At 43.2% G+C, this 19,990-nt stretch overlaps 1 protein-coding gene across 8 annotated transcripts in view; it reads left to right on the forward strand.

Annotated features, from left to right (window-relative positions):
- Nucleotides 1–19,990, forward strand: part of thoc2 (THO complex 2) — a 61,501-nt gene that overhangs the window by 541 nt on the left and 40,970 nt on the right. For 7 of the 8 annotated variants that reach the window (XR_008386497.1, XR_008386496.1, XM_053630331.1 and 4 more), the window contains exons 2-10: nt 5,815–5,870; nt 7,832–7,923; nt 10,550–10,601; nt 11,701–11,771; nt 12,291–12,412; nt 16,571–16,704; nt 17,134–17,294; nt 18,738–18,830; nt 19,234–19,389. Coding sequence is in view for 6 of the 8 variants with exons in the window: in XM_053630331.1 (XP_053486306.1) it covers nt 5,815–5,870; nt 7,832–7,923; nt 10,550–10,601; nt 11,701–11,771; nt 12,291–12,412; nt 16,571–16,704; nt 17,134–17,294; nt 18,738–18,830; nt 19,234–19,389 (937 nt within the window). In the remaining 2 variants the exon portion in view is untranslated. Of the gene's footprint in view, nt 1–5,814; nt 5,871–7,831; nt 7,924–10,549; nt 10,602–11,700; nt 11,772–12,290; nt 12,413–16,570; nt 16,705–17,133; nt 17,295–18,221; nt 18,542–18,737; nt 18,831–19,233; nt 19,390–19,990 lie in introns of those variants that run through there. The other variant, XM_053630337.1, reaches the window with a different exon arrangement.

The raw sequence follows: 19,990 nt of genomic DNA on the forward strand, positions 1-19,990 counted from the left end.
GCTCTTACAGAAATAAACCTTTTTTTTTTTAATTTTCACGAGCAGTCTAATCTGTGCGAGTTATAATATAATATTTTAAAAATATAACGTTTGTTTAAAAAAACAACAACTAACAAACGGGTCTGAAACGCTCTGAAACCCAGAAGCACTGAATTATAGTCGACGCCGTGGTTCATGCTGCTGAAGAACCAGTTATTTCACCACTTTATAAAGGAACTTTAAACCAAACAACAGTATGATATAAGTCAATGTTTTTGTGTTTTATTCTGACAGGTTATAAAGCTCCACACTGGCTGTTCGGTGCTCATGTACAGTGTTAGCGCTTAGCTTAGCTGCCTACACGGCTGCAGTCAGTTAGCGGTTCAGTGTTAGCCCATATATGAATAAACTTTAGTTAGCGGCTTCATTACTGACTATTAGTTCATTATAGTGTTTATTCTTCAGAGTACATGTACCTTTTAACATATATAATCCTTTTTATAGCCTTTTGGTCAGTCGCGCAAACGACTGCGAGCTCTTGGCTAATACAATATCGTTGATTTAACAGTTATAAAGCTGGCCGTTCGATATTCGGAGATGAGCGTAAATTAAGGGACCTGCCTATGTAAATAATTTTGAACTCCTTTGGCTCCTATCCAAAATCTAAACATGTTCATAAATAAATTAAAAGCAAACAAATAATGTTTGAAATGTTAAAACATTCGTGGATCATCAGTTCTTTTAATTATTTCATTAATAGGATATCTATATATGTATATATTTTTTTGAAGAAAAAACGTACGGGTCATTTTGACCCCCTTTATGCATTCGTGAACGTTTATTTTTTTTTTTGGTTCATGCATTGTAGGGTTAAATATCAAAAAATATTCAAGGTGTGCGTCATACCCGACACCTAGCCGAACACTTTACAGTTGGCTTCATGACTGTACGTCATTCCCTTCAAATGCTATTGAGCTTTGAATTATGGTATATTTTGTGTATGGGCCCATTCTGTAGTGAAATTCATATCTAATTTACATGTGATTTAATAGCTTATTTTGTTAAATATCAAAAATCTAATAGGTGTGCGTTATAGCTGACACCCACAGGAACACTTTAGAGTTGGTTATATGACTGTAAGTCATTCCCTGCAAATGCTGTTGAAGTTAGAAACGTGTTTCACAATGTCGTATGTAACTTTTGAGACGGTCCCTTAATTTCCGCATATCTGCGAATATCGGACGTCGAACGTCAAGCCAGCTTTATTCCAGTCATGCATTGTAGGGTTATCGAATATCGGACGTCGAACGTCAAGCCAGCTTTATTCCAGTCATGTGGTGTAGGGTTATCGAATATCGGACGTCCAACGTCAAGCCAGCTTTATACCAGTGTTGATTTAACCGTTTATTTTATGTTAATGGAGCGCGAGATATTTATTAGTAATGATGAGCAGAATCATATTACGTTTAGTTTTACATTTAGTTTAACGCCTACAGTTTAAAAGTTACTGGATTTTAATTATTTTTCTCATTAAAAAAAAAAAAATAACTGAGTTGTTAAGAATATATTTGCTGTAGTTAGTATCAATAATGAACAGTTTCATAGTGCATGTAGTTTCACACGTTTAACTCGCACAGGCAGAAAGCTATTGAATTTAAATTGTTTTTCTTTTTTAAACCAAAAAAAACCCCCACCTTTTGATTTTCTAAATAGATGGAGTATAATATTGTGTGAGTCATCATAAATTTAGAAACTGAGTTTTTAAATATATTTGCTGTAGTTAGTAGCGATAATAAACGAACCTATTGTGTTTCGTTTGACGTGTTTAACTCGTACAGTCTGAAAGTCAGTGAATTTTAATTATTTTTCTTTTTTTAAACCAAAAAAACCCCCTCGATTATTTTCAAAATAGAGTTGTCTTTTGATAAGAAGAATGGAGTATAATATCGTGTGAATTATCATCATAAAAAATTTAGAAACAGAGTTTTTAAGTATTAGCTGTAGTTAGTAATAATAGACTGTATTGTATTGCATTTGATTTTATATGTTTAACTCGTACAGTCTAAAAGTTATTGAATTTTTAGTGGTTTTCTTTTTAAAAAAAATGTGAAAACTGAGTTTTTTTTAAAAATATATTTGCTGTAGTTGGTAGCAATTGCTAAGTAGTTGCTAAGAGATATGGCACGATAAGTTTGTGTTATAAAAATGTATGTCATTTAATACTCAATACCATATGAGTGCTATAAAAACAATGACTATCTATACTGTATCCTAACACTACGATGCGTTAGGTATCGTGCGAAGTAGACGAGTATAATAATCTTGGTAGGATCTTACACAGTTGTCCAGGTCGTGCACTTTTTAGACGGTCCCTTACGGACTCCATTACTGTACAGCGCCGTTGAGCTGCGTTTCTGAAAGGTTGGCTTCAGCTGGCTATAACGGGAGAAAATTGTCAAATGTGTTCAGTTGTATTTGGTTCTCTGCTCACTCCGGAGTAAGAACGTACAGGTTTTGTCCTTTTTGTGTGTGTATTTATTGAGAAATAGACGAGAGAAGCTCGAATGTGCAGCGAATGTCCAATATAAAACCTTGTGGTGTTGGCCTCACACACACACACACACACACACCGACTAGGTTTACATGGACAGCAGTAATCTAATTATTGACTTTATTCTGAATGAGACAGTATTGTGATTAAGTTGTTTACATGAGTCGTGTTTAGAATATTCCTTTCACGTTCCCGTTTTACACGTTATAGAACGATTAACGGCACACGTCATTATGCCACGCGCCACGCCATCCGACGTTCCCTCCAGAATTTCACGCGTCAGCATACAGTTTGTCTTCGTTATGGTACCGTATACAGCGTTGGGTGTTTCATTTTACGAAAGCTTCGAGTGGAGTTAATTATTTGTCATGCTATACGTGCAAATAGACGACCGCGGATACAAATTCTCCAGCAGCGTTCCTCCACTGTACGTTCGTTCGGCAACAATTCATTCATGCCACCGCGACAAACTCGGAGGTACCGGATGAGAGAACGAAGTATGGACTGCTCTGAGAGAGTCGTTTTAATGGAAAGAGAATTTTCGGTAGGTGTCCTGTCACAAAACGTGGTGAAATCTCCCACACGACGTTAATAGTGTGATTAAGGTGTGTACATGTCTGTAATGCAACTAAAACAGGAATACTCCACAATTCGGTTTGTGTTTACTTCGTGTATGACTTCAGCCGGATTAAGGTCATCAGTAATCGCTGTTTACATGCTAGTTTCTTAATCAGAGTATCGTCTTAATCGGGTTAATATCAGGATATTGTTGTCCATGTAAACGTATTGACGGTGTAAGTCCAGTGCAAAATATTGGGGTTAGGGGTTTGAGTTTTTCCACAATATGGTATAACCTTGTCTAAAAATATCAGCGCTCGTTTAAAAATCTCACAACCCCGTGGTGAAAATTAAAGGCTAAATTTAGGACGATAGTACCAAAGTCTCCTTGCACATCCTTGTGTGTGTGGGTATGTGTGTGTGTTCAGGGTTGGGAGGGTTTACTTCAAAAATGTATTCTGTTAGAGTTACAAATAACTAGATAAATGATGTCATTTAGTAACGTAATCCAAGTATCACAATATGAACGTAATGTAATCTGATTCTTTTTGGATTACCTGAAGGTGTAGGGGAATGTACAGTTAAAGATCCAAGGACCAGCTAGGACGAACGAAGGCCAAGAGGCACGAGATGCAGTCGGCTGACGAAACTTTTACTGAAGAATAGTTTGCGGTGTCCTCAGCAGAAATCGGCGTCACGCTCAGCAAGGAGTTCGCAGGCCGCTCTGCGTACACGCTCGTTACAGTACCGATAATACTCTCGCACAATCGCTAAGCTAGTCATCACGGCAGGTCGAACGAGTCTGATCGGTTAAGGCGTGGATAAATTTAGAAAATTTCCACATCTGGGCTGTGAGTCAGAAGAACATCTTCATCGATTATCTGTCCTCCCCTCCTCGACTGCGTGCCGGTTGTTCACCTCCGAACGTCCTGTGACAAAACAGTGCTTTCACACACACACACACACACACACACACACACACACACAGCTTCTTCAAGGTTGGATTCGCTCGAGCTCTGACTGGGAAACTTTCCCAAAACATACTGTGTATGTGTGTGTGTAATGTTATTTATATATATATATATATATATATATATATATATATATATATATATATATATATATGTATATGTATGTGTGTGTGTATGTGTGTGTATATATATATATATATATGTATATGTATATACGTGTGTGTGTGTATGTGTGTATATATATATATGTATATACGTGTGTGTATATGTGTGTATATATGTGTGTGTGTGTATATATATATATATATATATAATATGTGTGTGTGTATATACGTGTGTATATATATATGTATATATATGTGTGTATATATGTGTGTGTGTGTGTATATATATATACACACACACACACACTTTCTCTCAGTAAGAAGTTCAGACAATATTCGTCATTATTCTCTAGTGATGGAAGATGTAAAGTAAATGCTTTTACTTAGAAGAGTCAGTAGGCACAGGCCTGAGTGACCCCCAGTGACCTGCGCTTTCAGGGTCGGTTAGAGGATTCAATTCCTTACAAAACGTTTACATTACGACGACGTACTAAAAACGGAAAAGTTTTGTGTACAGACGACAACGTCGTCAAAACGATCCCCGATCGCACGGATCCGAGAAAACGACTAAAAACGCTGCATTATGCATGCCGGGCCAGTAGGTGGCGACTTCTCTTTGTAAAGAAACACAGGGGAGCTGCGGTTTTTCAGGATAAAAAGCACAATAACGTTTACATTTCCCAAGCGATTTCAATGGTTTACGATCTACATGGAGAACAAAAAACAGTTACATGAATACCTATGCAGGTTAGCGAAAGCTCGAGTTGTAAAAGAGGCTACGTTAGTTGTATGTATTCTCTGTCTGCTGTCGCTGTTGTTGATGTCCATAAGAATGACCCCCTAACAAGAAAGAGTTTATACTTCGTGTCTGTTTTATTGTTTGCGAGTCGACGGCTGTAGCTGCCACGCCCAGGGGGCGATACAGAGAAAGGTCCAATCGGCTGTTTAGGTAATAAAGCGGTGAACTAGTTATCTAGTTAAGAGCATTAATGCAGACTGGAGGAAGTGAACGAGCACGTGATCATCCTGTAGGACGTCACGACGTCTGCACTGTGTACAGAAATGCTGTAGAGCCTGCGAAACGATGACATTAAATGTTTCTCCAAAACTTTAAGGAGCACAAAATGAAACGAAGGCGATGTTTGGTGTGACGCTTCTTTTGCTTTAAAAAAAAAAAGAAATGAGTAGTCTCGGGTCGAATTAGTGCAGTTTTGTGAGGCTGTAAGTTTTATTGAGCATCGTTCAGAACCAGACACGGTTCTTCTGGAGAGTTTGGCTCCGACTGCCGCACTCGATTCTTATTTTCGTAGCGAAACCCAGCAGACATCATTATGTGTTTTGTCTGAAAAGTGGACTATTACCACTTAATACGCCGCTTTCTTTACTGGCGTACAAACATTTGCGAATCTAAAATGTTTTTGTACTGACTCAATAATGTAGAAGTCGTAAAATATAAATCTATAACAAAGTTTGTACTTTAAAAAAAAAAATAAAGGTACTTAAAACTTTTGCGTGTGTGTGTGTATATATGTAATATGTATATACACACGTATACATTTTATTTAATTTATGTGTGTGTGTTTATATAAAAATAAATCAGACCCTGCTGCAACGTAAGATACTGAATTATTTCTCGATTCCTGTCTTGTAGCCTGCAGCTGTGTCGGGACCTGGCGGGGAAAGCCGACGAGGAAGTGTTCCTTAAAGGTAAGTGAGAACATTTTTTGGGGGATGTAAATAATTGAGTTTTGAGTCTGACATCATTTCGCCTGGCTCGTTAGAGACCGTGCAGCTGTGCGGCGTCTTCACGTGCTTTCAAAACGATCCCCGTTCAGAGTCTTCAGAGTACAGAAACGTCGAAGCTTCAAGAAAGTGTTTTGACTTTCCGTGTCACTAATCTCTAAAGGAGGAGTACAGAGTGCCAGATCCGACGGCCTTGAGGTCGCCTCGGTTTCCGAGCCGTTGATACAGGGACCACTTTTTTTTGTAGGCCAGCCCGGAAGTTCGCGTCAACCCGGTTCCACCAGGACTTTTTTTTTCCATTTTTGCAGAAAATACCGCATGAGCTCTGGGACCGATTTTATAAGTTTATGCTTCTTGGACGTTTTGTTCATCAAGACGCTCTTCACAAATGAATTTTGACGCTTTAAACGTAATCACCAGAAGAAACAAAAACTGAAGTTTAAAGGATTTAAACGAACGACACGACGGTCACGTGACTTCAACGTCACCACGAAGCTTTCGACAACTCTTTCAGTCTTTATTTAAAACAAACGAAACGAAAACGCTGCGAGTGGAAAATACGATCCATTGATAACTCTGCAAGTTGCAGAGAGGCTGTAGTAGGTGAGTTTTCCTTTTCGGGTTCGTGCCCCATCTTCCTCTTTCTTCTTCTTCGGTGGTTTTCCTTTCCTCACGACTGGTCGCCACGGCGATTCAAGCCGACAGCGCCTGGATTGTTTTCCGACGTGTTTACAGATGTTAGCAGACCGGTTGACAAAGTTGTTCAGGGCAGTTTATATGTTAACGAAGGAAGGGCGTTCCCCCTGGGTAGAGCGCGGAAGCGGTAAACAGGGAATCATGGGGGATTCGGCTGAGCCGTGTGTAGACGGAGCGTCATCGAGATATTCCTCTGTGGTGACTTGTTGATGTAGGTGACTTTATTTTGCCCATCGAAATGTAGGCATTGTTGTGATTTTTATTTATTTCCATTAGAAACAGTAGATGGATCAGTCCTAATTAGCAGCATCATGAGTTTTTTTTATTTAATTTTATTTGTATTGTGCAGCCCTGTAATTAATTACACACGACAGATTTGACGTTTATTCAAACGGACTAACGTTGAGATTTATTTGAATTTATACCCTGCTCATTTTGTCGTCGAGCGATTAATACATTTTCTTATTTTCGTTATAAGGTTTATTTACTCTGCACAGGATTGTGTGGAACACCACGGTGCAGCTTGTGCCCCGGGGGTTTGGACATGTGGGTTACCCAGATTCACAGAAGAACGTTACAGGCTTAAAATAGTGTTTAAAAAGCACGATCGATCCACCTTTCACACTGCCCTCAGTATCTCTGAGTTAACCCCGTGGGGGCGGGGTTTTGTTAATCATCATCTCTCTCTTTCTCTCTCTCCCTCCCTCCCTCTCCCCCCCTCCCTCTCTTTCCCTCTCCCCCCTCCCTCTCTTTCCCTCTCCCTCCCTCCCTTTCTCTCTCTCTCTCCCTTTCTCTCTCTCTCTCTCCCTCTCTCTCTCTCCCTTTCTCTCTCTCTCTCTCCCTCTCTCTCTCTCCCTCTCTCTCTCTCTCTCTCTCTTTCTCCCTCCCTCCCTTTCTCTCTCTCCCTCCCTCCCTTCCTTTCTCTCTCTCCCTCCCTCCCTCCCTTTCTCTCTCTCTCCCTCCCTCCCTTTCTCTCCCTCTCCCTCCCTCCCTTTCTCTCTCTCTCTCTCCCTCCCTTTCTCTCTCTCCCTTTCTCTCTCTCTCCCTTTCTCTTTCTCTCCCTCCCTTTCTCTTTCTCTCTCTCTCTCCCTTCCTTTCTCTTTCTCCCTCTCCCTCCAACCCTTTCTCCCTCTCTCCCTCTCTTTCTCTCTCTCTCCCTCCCTACCTTTCTCTCTCTCTCCCTCTCCCTCACTTTCTCTCTCTCTCTCCCTCTCTCTCTCTCTCTGTAGATCTTCAGATGGCCCTGTACGAGCTCTGCTGGCACGTGGTCCACGGCGGTCTCAAGGTTGACGTGGCCGCCAGCCTCCTGGCTGATGTTATGGTGAGTTTTCAACACCTCGTTACAGCAAAACTCGGCGTGACCATCTGTTAGGACGTTCGCCGAGATACAGGAGCGTGCACCCAAACTTGGGGACTATTTATTTATTTATTTCAAGCGCAAGATTTGCTCAGAAAAGAGATTGTGTGAATGTAGCGTGAGTGCTAACATCGGGACATTTAGAACCTCTGTGAAGTGTAGAGTCGCACGAGGCGAGCGAAATCTAGTTCAAACTAAACTGGAATATTTATAGTGTTTAGTGTTGCACAGCATTTCTTGGTCTCTGCTGAGCTGCAGTACACCACGGTGTTTCCAGGTTGTTACCCGCAGGACTGCGATTGTTTTTGTTTGTGTGTAGCACAGTTACGGGCGTCTTCGTGCTAAAGTAAACCGCAGAACTTTGGCTGATCTGCTCGCACTAGATAACTTTAATCGCTTCGTGCACAGTACACGAGCGCTCACACCCGAGAGATCCCCGACAAAGCACACCTGATCCCCCCCAAATCCCGCTTTTTCACGAAAATAAACACGTCCGTACAGAAACGCGTCAAAAGAAAGAATGGAAAAACGCGGAGTAGAGATGGCTCGTGGAGATGTGGGCCGCGAAGGCGAAGAGAGCTGGGGGTAAACTGCTTTCTTTGCCAGAAGAAAGATTTTTTTTCCCCCCTCGCCTCCTGCTTACTCCATTAGGGAACTAAATCTACGTCCGCATCCAGATTTCTTCAAAGCTGTGGAATTACATTTGTGCCAAAAGTATTTACCGTATCCTTTTCTTTTTCCCCAAGAAACAAAAAAAAACATCCAAAGAGAACGAACAAAGGAAAACACGAACGCGGTCTTCAAATAAAGCAGCGTTCTTTTGTTAGCGGTTTCCTAAGCTTCTCTTTCGCTAATCATGGTTTACGAACGCGCCGCCCGAGCTTTAGTTCGCGCTCCGTAAGTTTACGCTCAAATCTCACGTCTGGGCGGGGCTTAACAGGGATTCACTCTCATCGGCTAGTGAGATTCGGCTCGACGGCCCGAGTGTCCGGCCGTTTGAACCGTGTGGCCCTCGTCGTCTATCCAGACGGACCTCTCGCTCTCCGGCGTTTTTACTTTTCCGAGCCAATTTTCCAGGCGCTTGATTTGATTTGTCTACAAGAGTCACGTGACTTTCGTAGTTTGTGTTTGTGTGAGGAAATTGCGTTTCGATAGCAAGGTTTAGCTCAGACAGCCTGGGCAAGCTAATTACGGGTCTGTGTGGACAAATAGGTGGGGAAGACTGGTGGTGTTCTCTAGTGTCGGTCTCCAGTGCTGGTTTTTCTTCCGTTCAGCAGTCATAGGAACAAAAACCTGCTCCCTGTCGTCTCTACCAAATCCCAGTTTTTAAAAAATATACCATGTTCTTCGAAACACAACACGCTCCAGACGGCTTCTGGGTATTTATTTATGGCGCGATGCACCTTCTCATGAATCCCACCGCTTGACAAACTTCACACGCGAGCTTGTGATGTGACACGGATGTTCTCTGGAGCTATTTTTTTTTCTAGATGGGCACACGCACCTCTGAACGTTCGCTGTTTGATGTGCTAGTGTACAAGTGAAGTATCAACGAAGTGCCGTTCATGTTGGAGTCCAGATTGTCCTGGTGCCAAGAGCTGCACAGTTGGAACCTTTTAGTCAGTGATTGGCGCTTCCAGTTTTCAGGTGCCAGCAGTTCCTGGTCTCTGAACCTCTCCCGAAACGACAGAGTATTAAAGGTTGATGCGTTACCACGGCAACACCTTTAATATTTTTAAGCGATCGAGTCTCCTTTCGCAATTCTCCGTCAGCCGCGTCTCAACAATATTCGGACCAAGTTCGGAGCAAGGGAACATCCTTCACCCAATAAAATCACCCTGTAGACGTGGATTAGGTTCCGCGCTGCCTGAAGGATGTGAAACGGGTCGTCGCTGAGCTGTCGAGACGTACAGATCAGATCTGGAGTGCGCGATCGGCGTAGTCGCTGCCGTCGTCTGCGGCGCGGGGAAGCAGGAGCACGTCACAGATTGCTCTCGGAGCCGCCGTGACAGTTTATCAGAGATGATGAAACTAGCGTGCTAAGCAAAGCTGAAACGTGCTACTGATGGATTACTCGCCTCGCCTCGATTTGCTTCCTGTGCTTTTCTTTTTTTTGGATTAGCTTCTTGTGCGTCGGCCAACGTCGAGCCCAAATTCAGCTTTTCTTCCAAATGAGCAGGCTTTTTTTTTTTTCACTCCGCATGCACGTCACAAGCCGACAAGTCACCGATGTGGCCCTGAGTTTCCACTATATTACACTCTCCGAGGAATTACTGTAAACACAAACCATGTTTATATTTTGTTTGTGCCCCCCCCCCCCCCACCCCCAGTTCATAATATTATTTACTTGAAGGAATTTAATGAAGATGATCTGTTGAGTCCGTTGGTGTTTCACTGCGTCATGACTAATTCATATGAAATCTCGGCTCTTTGTTGCTCGTCGCTGATGTCCAGGCTGTGACTTCGTATCAGGAAAGGCCGCTTATAGAGCAAAGAAGTTCTGCTTTATGGTGACTTTGATGATGATGATGATGTTTGTGGGCAGTGAGTTGTATTTATTGCGCTAATACTGATTTTGCATCTGTTTCAGGAACTGCGGGAAGAAATGCCTTCTATTTTAGCTGATGTTTTCTGTGTGTTAGGTAAGTCTGGTTGTTATCATATTTCACTTTATTTTATTGTTGAGTCGTCATCTTCTCTTAATTATTAAGTATGCTTAAATATATTATGTATATTAATTATATGTAATATCCAGTATTATGAATACATGGGTTGAGGTCAAATGTTTTCAAAATTGATGGATAAATAAAGCTTAATAAAACATTTAAAAGAAAACAACTAAAAAAAAAAAACCCCACTTTTTTTTATTTTATTTGCCTACACTATGACCTTATTATTCATTCTTTTATTCGCATGTTTGTTGGAAAAAATTCCCCGCGAAGTGACTTGAAGCGCGCGGCGTTGTTCGACGTATTGACGTCGTTTCCACTGAAACGGGAAGTCAGGGCGGAACATATTGAGTGGCTCCTCCCCCTTTTTAAATAGCCAATAGCTTTTAGGCAAGATGATAAAAAAAAAGTATTTGTATGTATGTATATATATGTGTGTATATATATATATTATAAAATGTTGGAGGCGGGACACTTCAGATTCTAGAGAGCATTTGATCGGACAGAACATCTGTCGAGGAACTGGAGTGCAGAATGATGTCATCGGAGCTGTTGATCCGTATCAGAGAGAGAGGCTGTACATTTTGAATGCGTATATATTCTAAAATTGTTCTGGAGCGCACTAGCTTATAGATCACCTTAAAGCTGACACATTCATAATGAGCCACAAAACTTTTTATTTTAGTATTCAAGTCTAATTTTAATTGTAATTATTTTAAAGGCCTTTACTATGACTCTTTTAAATGATTTAAATTTCAGTTACAGTTGGTGTGATCGAGTTAATCATGGTACACTCTCACTGTAATCCTTAACACAGGAGCCAGGCCAGAAGTCCAGGGGGTGGATCTGGTCCTGATCCAGCTCCTACTTCCTATAAGCCTAACCCATGTAGCACTCAACAACACACTTATCGCTAAGTCTTATGCTAGGAGGAGCTGGGTCAGGTCCGACTCCAGCCGCTGGACGTTTGAGTACTTGGACTCTGATAATACGATGACGGGTAACCTTTTTTTTGAACAGTCCTGCTTATGTCCCATGTGAGCTTAACACAGTTCTTCTCACATATGTGCAGATATCGAGACCGGATGTTTGGAGGAGAAACACAAGCGTGACCATTTTATCCAGCTGGTGGGAGCGTGTTTGGTACGTGCCGTTTCCGCCCTTCCTCCTCCGTCTCTGCCGCCTTCGTGACTGCAGTGCAGTACCGAATCCACGTTCATATGCTAGCAATCACCACTGTGTGGCAGTGTTGCCCTGTCCAAAATGCAAACTCCACCCTTTTTTTTTTTTTTTTTGTTTTTTGGTATGCTTCTGTTTTTCCCCTCAAAGTGCTGCAAAACACCCAGAAGCTTGCATCTGCCCCCTTGTGATAAATAATTTCCCTGTGGTGCATTCAGAACACTTGGATTAGCTGTGATTGGGATGTAGTTTGACCTCAATTCTGTCCAGTAAAACACACCTTTTTTTTTTTTTTTTTTCTTCCCCTTTCTCCTGGAGTCAATACAATTACAGCCTAATTACACATGAAACGGTTGCACGAAAGAAAAATCTGGCGTAACCGCTTTCTAACGTGACGCGGTTGCAAATTCAAGCAGCTTAATTTGTTTGCCACGAGCGAGTCAGTGAGTAATACGTTTCTGTTTTGCGTTCCCCTCCCCGAAGTGTTGTGTTTCTGAAGCCGTCCTGAAAGAGAGGCTCGACCCCGACACGCTCGAGTCCCTCGGCTTGATCAAGCAGGCGCAGCAGTTCAACCAGAAGATTGTCAAAATCAAGACCAAGCTGTTGTGAGTAGTTTCAACATAATGCATTCTCACCGTAATCATTATCAAGCTGTCTTCACTGTCATATCCAGTGTGATGTTCGTGTGTGTGCGCGTGTGTGAGAGAGACCGTCCGAACGTGCACGCAGTAATGCGTTCGTGCATTAGGGGGCAGTGACGATTTAACCGAACCGGATTACACAGAAAACGAAGAAGATCCCTGCGATGGATAGGAGAAATAAAATGCTGGATGCAGTAACGAATTGACTTCTTACTGCAGTTCATGCCAAAATCAACGTGTGGTGTTGATCCAACCCTAACGCTGCAGAACGCCCACTATATATCCAAAAATTTGTGGACACCTGACCGTCCCATTGTTTAGTTAGTGCTTCTATAACAGCTCGCGTTCTTCTGGAAAGGCTTTCCATTAGGTTTAGGAGCGTGGTTGCGTTGATTTGTTCATTCAGCCGCAAGAGCATTAGTGAGACCAGGCAGTGATGTTGGGTGAGTGAGGGGTGCAGTCAGAGATCCAGTTCATCATGTGCAGACCACGTGAGTTCTTCCACTCCAACCTTGGAGCAAACCATGTCTTCACGGAGCTCGCTTTGTGCACAGGATCATCGTCATGCTGGAACATGTTTGGGAACTCTCGATGCTACAGCATACGAAGACGTTTTAGACTTTTTAATTGTTTGCTTCCAACTTCGTGGCAGAGAATCGCCAATGGGTGTGAAAGTCAGGAGTCCGTGTACGTTTGGCCATTTAGTGTAGCTTCCCACCCACCCCTTTGCTCTCAGACCTACCTCAGTTGTTTGTGGTATAACTTTCGCAAGGTGTTAGGAACCGTCCTTCCTTTGAGACCATCACCACGTTCATTTGTCTACGGGTCCGTCCTGTTTACGCCGAATTCCGACCCTACATTATGCACGTCGCAGAAGTAATCGAGATTCATCAGACCAGGAGAGGGTCTTCATCTGTCCATTTTCAGTGAGCCTGCGCCCAACCCTGAGAATTCCTATTCTAGGTTGACAGGAAAGGACTAGACGTGGTCTTCTGCTGTTGTAACGTATCCGCCTCAAGATTCGACCCGTCGTGCATTCTAAGGTGCTTCTCTGCCGACGAGTTATAGAGTGCTTATTTGAGTTACCGTAGCAGAACCGTCAGCTTGAACCTCCTCTGATCAAAACAGGATGTTGTTTCCATGTAAACCCTAGACACTCGCATGCGTGTGTGAAGATCTCGAGCAGTTACTGAAACACTCAGACCAACCCATCTGGCACTAACAACCGTGAAATTGCCAAAGTCACTAAGATCAGAGTCTTTCCCCGTTCTCGATGCTTGATGTGAATATTAACTGACGCTCTTGAACTGTATCCGCGTGAATTTATGCGTTGCGCTGCCGCTGATTGGATAATTGCAGGAACGAAAAGTGGCGAGCGGGAGAAATCAGACTCGAGGCAGGAAAACTTTTGATAGATCGCCCTAATTAGCAGAATGAATTCGTACCAGCATCAGGAGGACGGTTAGGCCGAAATGAATGGACTGATTGGAGAGTGCTTCCAAGTGGGAGTGCTATGTGACCCAGCTAACGTGCTGTCTATCTCGGTTTATCATCTTTCGGAGGAGACGTTAAACCGAGGTCCTGACTCCCGGTGGTCATTAAAATTCCCCCACTGGTCCTTCTCTATCACGGCCCCCTAATAATGCCCATCCCTGAATTGTCTACATCACTCTCTTCTCCTCTCCACTAATAGCTGGTGCGTGGTGGGCGTTCTGTTGCGCTATGGCCAACGTCGCATCATCCAGGTGGATGCTACACACTAGTGGTGGTTGAGGAGATCCCCCCCCCGACTAGTTGACCTCGATTTCGGATCAAAACGGCGAAAAAGAACTAAGCGACCCTGAGAGAGGGTTTGTTATTGGCAGGCTAGCAACAGCTTCGGTCACGAAGACTGTTCAGCGTTTCTTCAGGACCTGTAACTCAATCTCCACTTGCATTTTAGATCTACGTGGAAGACGTCGGTTTTGTGAACACGCTTCGAAAAGCCCTCGGGTTCACCGAACTCTGCTAGAGTTTGACTCTGAAGCTCTCGTTTGCTGCTACTAAGAGTCTGCTGGTTTTGTGCATGGTTGCCAGAGCCAGACACTATCGCTCCACTTTCAGCTTCACGCCGAGTTGTCAGACACGGAAAGTGTTATAAAATAGAAACCTTCCCCGTAATCTCTCGTCTCGTCCCGTCTCGCCACGCGTTCCCACTTCAATTCGACGACTGCGAGCAAGGCCTCTTAACCCCCCCCCCCCCCCCGTTTATCATATTGTCTTCCTCCGTCGCGTTTGTCTTGTTTCCTTTTCCGCAGCGCTGCGTCGTGCGCGAATGTCAGGAAAGCGCCGCAACTCTGTAATTTACCCGCCACCTCATTTTCTTTTATACGCAACGCGCTCCGCAGGGCTTCCGCTGACAATGATTAATTTCACGCCTTTGTGTCGGTCTGATTCTTAGAGTTCTTATCAATTTTCCGAGAGCTTTCTACACGGGAAGGCTCGCTTACCTCTCTGAATGGGGCTGTGCTTGTCGTTTACCTCACCGTCCCACGCACGAGCGCGCTCACTAAGCGTTAAACGTGGCGAAATAAATGTTTCACACCAACACACACACGACGCTGTCGCCAAACTTAACAAATTCAAAAAGTGTTGCGAACCGGACGTCCACGACCATCCACTGACGAAGGCACAACCCCAAACATAGTCCCCGATATACATATAAATATATATATAAAATATATATATATAATATATATGTATGTATGTATATGTTAATGTATGTGTGTGTGGAGGCTTTCGGGACACCCTGTATTTAAGTCTTTCTCATTTCAGCTAGGCTCAAATCCTTCTGTGCGCCATTAAAGCCTGCTAATCAGAGATAATGGTTCTGTTGATCCATGTAAGGAGTCCCAATGACGTGATTTAATTCAAGCCGATCAGTTTTGTTTCCTGGCAAAGCTGTTTAAAAGGCAGATATAACCCCCTAAGAGTTTAACGATGCCATTTTTAGATTCCGTATATCAGTTTTACGGACACCGCGATCCAAAACCGACGACTACATATTGCTCTGAATGAAAGATAAGTGGATAATAAAGGCTTTTCGCACAAATGCATAACACTGCATCCTAATCACACTCATATAAATGCTAAATAGAAACACAATTCTGCTCAGGGTATTTCTTTGCCTGCATGGTTCGCAACCAAACCCAATAAAACGCCAACGAAAGCGATCTCTGACTCTAAGACAGGGTTGGAGTAAGATATTGAAATGTAGTGGACTAGGATTCGCTCTACAAGACGCGTACAACCCGAATTTAAAAAAAAATATAAACGATACAAGGTGTTTGACTGAAAAGGAACCGTGTAATCAGCTGGATACTCAGTGGGGAAACGCACTTCACCAATACAGCAGTCGGTAACGGGTAATATTTGACGCCGTTATTAATTAATACACGCGCCAGCAAAGAGCCGCTCAAGCTCTCGAAAGCGCCGTTTCCGAGGCAGTACAGACGCGCGGGATAAAATTGTCCGGTCCGGTTTAAACGAAGCACGTAGCTGTGGCTTTTTTTTCTTTTTAACAGACTTAACGGAACGGCAATGAAACGAACGTCCGCGGAAACCTTTTCTACAGTAGAATCGAATGTGATCGGTCAGGACGTGTCGATGAACTTTGTGAATTCACGTCATAGGTGTAGGTTAAAGCGCACGTTATCGATTCTTAAAAAAACCCAACAACGACGACGCCGACATGCGCGTCAGATTCCGTATAAGGCCTATATTCGGGTCGCAGCCGTATTCCAAATACGACGTCTATACGCGGACAGGCGTCGGAATATTCCCGTATACGTGGTTGTTGTAAGTGTGCCCAAGTTGCCGTTCCTAAATATCTAGCTTACAGCTAAGCATCCGTTCGCACTCGTAGTCCGCGTACGTCGCGTACAAACGGCGCTATCCTGAGAAATTCTCGTGTAAGCTTTTAGCGGTTGTTACTCCAAGACCTGTTAATGGTTTCTTCAGCAACCGTCTGATTTAAAAAAAAAAAAAAAAAACTATAATAAATTCACAACTGGTTTTTAATCGAGCTGGTCATTTATAGCACGGCTGTCGCTTTGTAATAAACCCTGTGCACCTCTTTTGCAGTTACAAACAGCAGAAGTTCAACTTGTTGCGTGAGGAGAACGAAGGCTACGCCAAGCTCGTGACAGAGCTGGGCCAGGACCTCTCAGGAAACGTCACCAGCCATCTCGTCCTGGAGAGCATCAAGTCTTTAATAGGTACCGAGCTCTTTATTATATCCTACTCGACCCATATGCTCCGCTTGGTTTTCATCGCTTTGTATCGTCTCGAACCTCGGGTGTCTTGAGTAACATCGCCTGGTGATAAATTTCTCCCCCGGGCGTAATAGAGGTCCCGACCTGCAGTAATTACGAGAGGAGTGATCAGAAGTAATCTGTCGCGATGAGAAAAAGCACGCTACTGTTGCAGTCAGTAATCCGATGTGTTGCTGCGTCTTCGTAGCGTGTTTACGTCCGTCGTTATGAGCAGTTGGTTACTTGACGGAGCTTCAGATCGGACGCGTCGGTGCGGGTTTCATTCGTCAGTCCGGATTTGTCGGAACACGGGAATGTTTTGCACAGATAACATCCCGTCTAGCGTTTTTAACAGACAAACTCCGTCTTCATCCGTTTTCCTTCTCTCCGCAGGATGTTTCAACTTGGACCCGAACCGCGTGTTGGACATCATTTTGGAAGTGTACGAGTGCCGTTCGGACCAGGACGAGTTCTTCATCCCTCTGATCAAGTCGTACATGTGTGAGCACCAGACCCTGTGCCACATCCTGGGCTTCAAGTTCAAATTCCATCAGGTGAGGTCGCCTTCGTGCAGGAGTGTCGTTTACACTAGGGTCGCACCTTACGATTGTTTTCACAATGTATGCATTTTTTCTTTTTCTTTTCTTCTTTTTTTTTTTTTAACAGATGCACAAAAAAGCGCCGATAATTAAACCGCAGTCCTAAATTAATACGATCGCCACGCCGAGAACTCCGTGTGTGTACTACATACACCTCGTTCGAATCCAGACTCATCGTTTTGATCTTTATTATACGCTCTTGTTGTAGGGTTTGTGGCCACACAGTTTGTACTTGAGCGTTCCTAGGTCACATGACCTTCACATGTATTTACAGTGGCGCTTGAACGTTTGTGAACCCTTGAGAATTTTCTATGTTTTTTCATAAATGTGACCTGAAACATCAGATTTTCACATGAGTTCTAAAAGTAGATAGAGATCCCAATTGAGACAAAAATATTATAAAAGATTATTATTATTATTTTTTTATATATACGAGCGGCCATTTTGTGAGCATCCACGTTGACGTGACGCCGTACGGTGAACTCGGGGTGCTTTTATCTACTCGGAGGCTGGAAAAGTGAGGTTAGGAACGTGAGTTGAACGCAATACAATCCCAGAGATACGTCTGTAACGTAACTACGTCACGTTCATTACCCCACGTTCACGTGTACAACTAGTCCAAGTCTCACTGTTTACAGTACGGTGATCGTACCGAAATCATCCTGCAACACCATAACTCCTTTTCAAGGGGTCCCTGTGTCCGTTTTTACATACAAAGTACCTGAAAGACGATTTAATAGTTCTTTTGTTCACCCGACGCTGGGTCCAGTACCAAAGGTTTCAGTTGTCGGGTTTTTATTCGGTACTTGTAAAAGGAACTATTGGGACTTGCACAAGCAATGATTTTTACAGTAGATATTACATTACATTAGCGTGTGTGTGTGTGTGTGTGTGTCATCACTTGTCCGACATTGAACAGAGCTCATGATGCTGGTCCACAGTGTATAAATAATTTTTTTCGTGTCTCATTTATTGAGCTTATGACGATCAAGTCATCGAGCTAATGAAATTACAAGGAATTACAAGGTTTCGCCGTTAAAACGGCTCTCTTTAACAACTTAATTAGGAAGTGCGTGAAGATATTTTGGAGGCCTGAGCGAAGGATTAAAACGAGGACCGGAACAAAGGCTTCAGCTCAGCGGCAGTAACCAGAATAGGATAAAGACTAAACTAGACCATGCCAGGAACGGATCTCCGAGAGAGTACAGAGTTGCATTATTATTATTATTATTATATTTTTATTCAAGAGGACAGAATTATTATTTGTTCTTATTTTTAATATCCCGAAATGACTTATCGCGTATTAAATTTGGTCGATTTGAATATAGCGTACAGCTCGTAGTGTTTTAGGTTTAAAGAAAGCACGATGTGCATTAACATGCCTTGTTTTCTCCTCAGGAACCGAACGGAGAAACCCCGTCGTCTCTGTACCACGTCGCCGCTGCCCTTCTCCAGCACCATCTCATCGCACTGGAGGATCTCTATGTACATGTGCGTGACCGGTTTTCCTGTCTGTTAAAAAAAACATTGCATTTATGCCAAGAATCAATCGAATAAAAGTGTCACGTTGTGGCTGTGCCTCCTCTTAACGTACGCGTCGAATTATCGTATAGAAAAGCAGAATGATTGGCACCCTTAAAAGAATAATACACACGAGCTGAAACGGACATGGACTAGCCCAACCTAGCTCTTAAATGAGTCTTTTGTGGTTTGAGCAGAAATAAGTATCTTTTTTGGGGTTCAGTTTTAGTGTTTAGCGAAGTATAAATAATCACAACCATTAAACGGAAACCTCCCATACTTCATAGTGGATCTCTGCTAACAGGCACCGGTACAGGAACTTGCTTACCTCTGTCCTTTTTTTTTTTTTTTTTTTTCTGTGTGTGTTATACAGCTGCTCCCACTGGACTCCAGCATCGTGGAAGAGCACAAAAGGGAGATCCTGGAGGCCAAGCAGATCGCCCGCAAGCTCACCATGGTGGTGGTGCCCTCGGAGAAGAGCGACGATAAGGAAAAGGAGAAGGACAAAGAAGAGGAAAAGAACGAAAAGGTTTCGATTCAGTCGTCCAGAAGGACTGCGCTTTTAATTCCGCTTCGAACAAGTGTGGTATCGGTATCGATGCACCCCGAGTGTTTGAGGCTCCAGAGGTCCATCTCAGAAACTGAAAACATTCACTGCACCTCTGAGGTGTTGTTAATGGAGAAAAAGCACAGAGTGTCTATTTAGTCTTTTTTTTTTTTTTCCCCCCTTGTTATTAAATACAGTTAAAAACAAATGCCGCTGCAATCCCCCTGCATGGTAACTTCTCCCTCCTCCTGAGGATCCTACCAAGAACCCACAATGCACAACTGACATATAATTCCTTACTGTAATACCCGTTTAATCCCCGACTTCCTTAATTAAAGGATTTATAGTCAGCGGCTTCTTTTGCCCTTCAGTCAGTCGGGGCCGCGCGACACCGTTCGACCGCAGGGACGGGAGCGTGCCGATTTCTGAGCGGCCCCATCGGTGCAGAACCGCACCTCGTTAAGCACCTGAGACAGGGCCGGCATGCGATCGAATCCACATCCACACGAACCCAGACTCACTCATGCGTCCAGCTTTGCGTGTTTAAGCTTTATGGAACGGACCAGGCTAATCAATGCCTGCA

This window comes from Ictalurus furcatus, chromosome 8 (assembly GCF_023375685.1).
Source record: "Ictalurus furcatus strain D&B chromosome 8, Billie_1.0, whole genome shotgun sequence".
Classification (NCBI taxonomy): domain Eukaryota; kingdom Metazoa; phylum Chordata; class Actinopteri; order Siluriformes; family Ictaluridae; genus Ictalurus; species Ictalurus furcatus.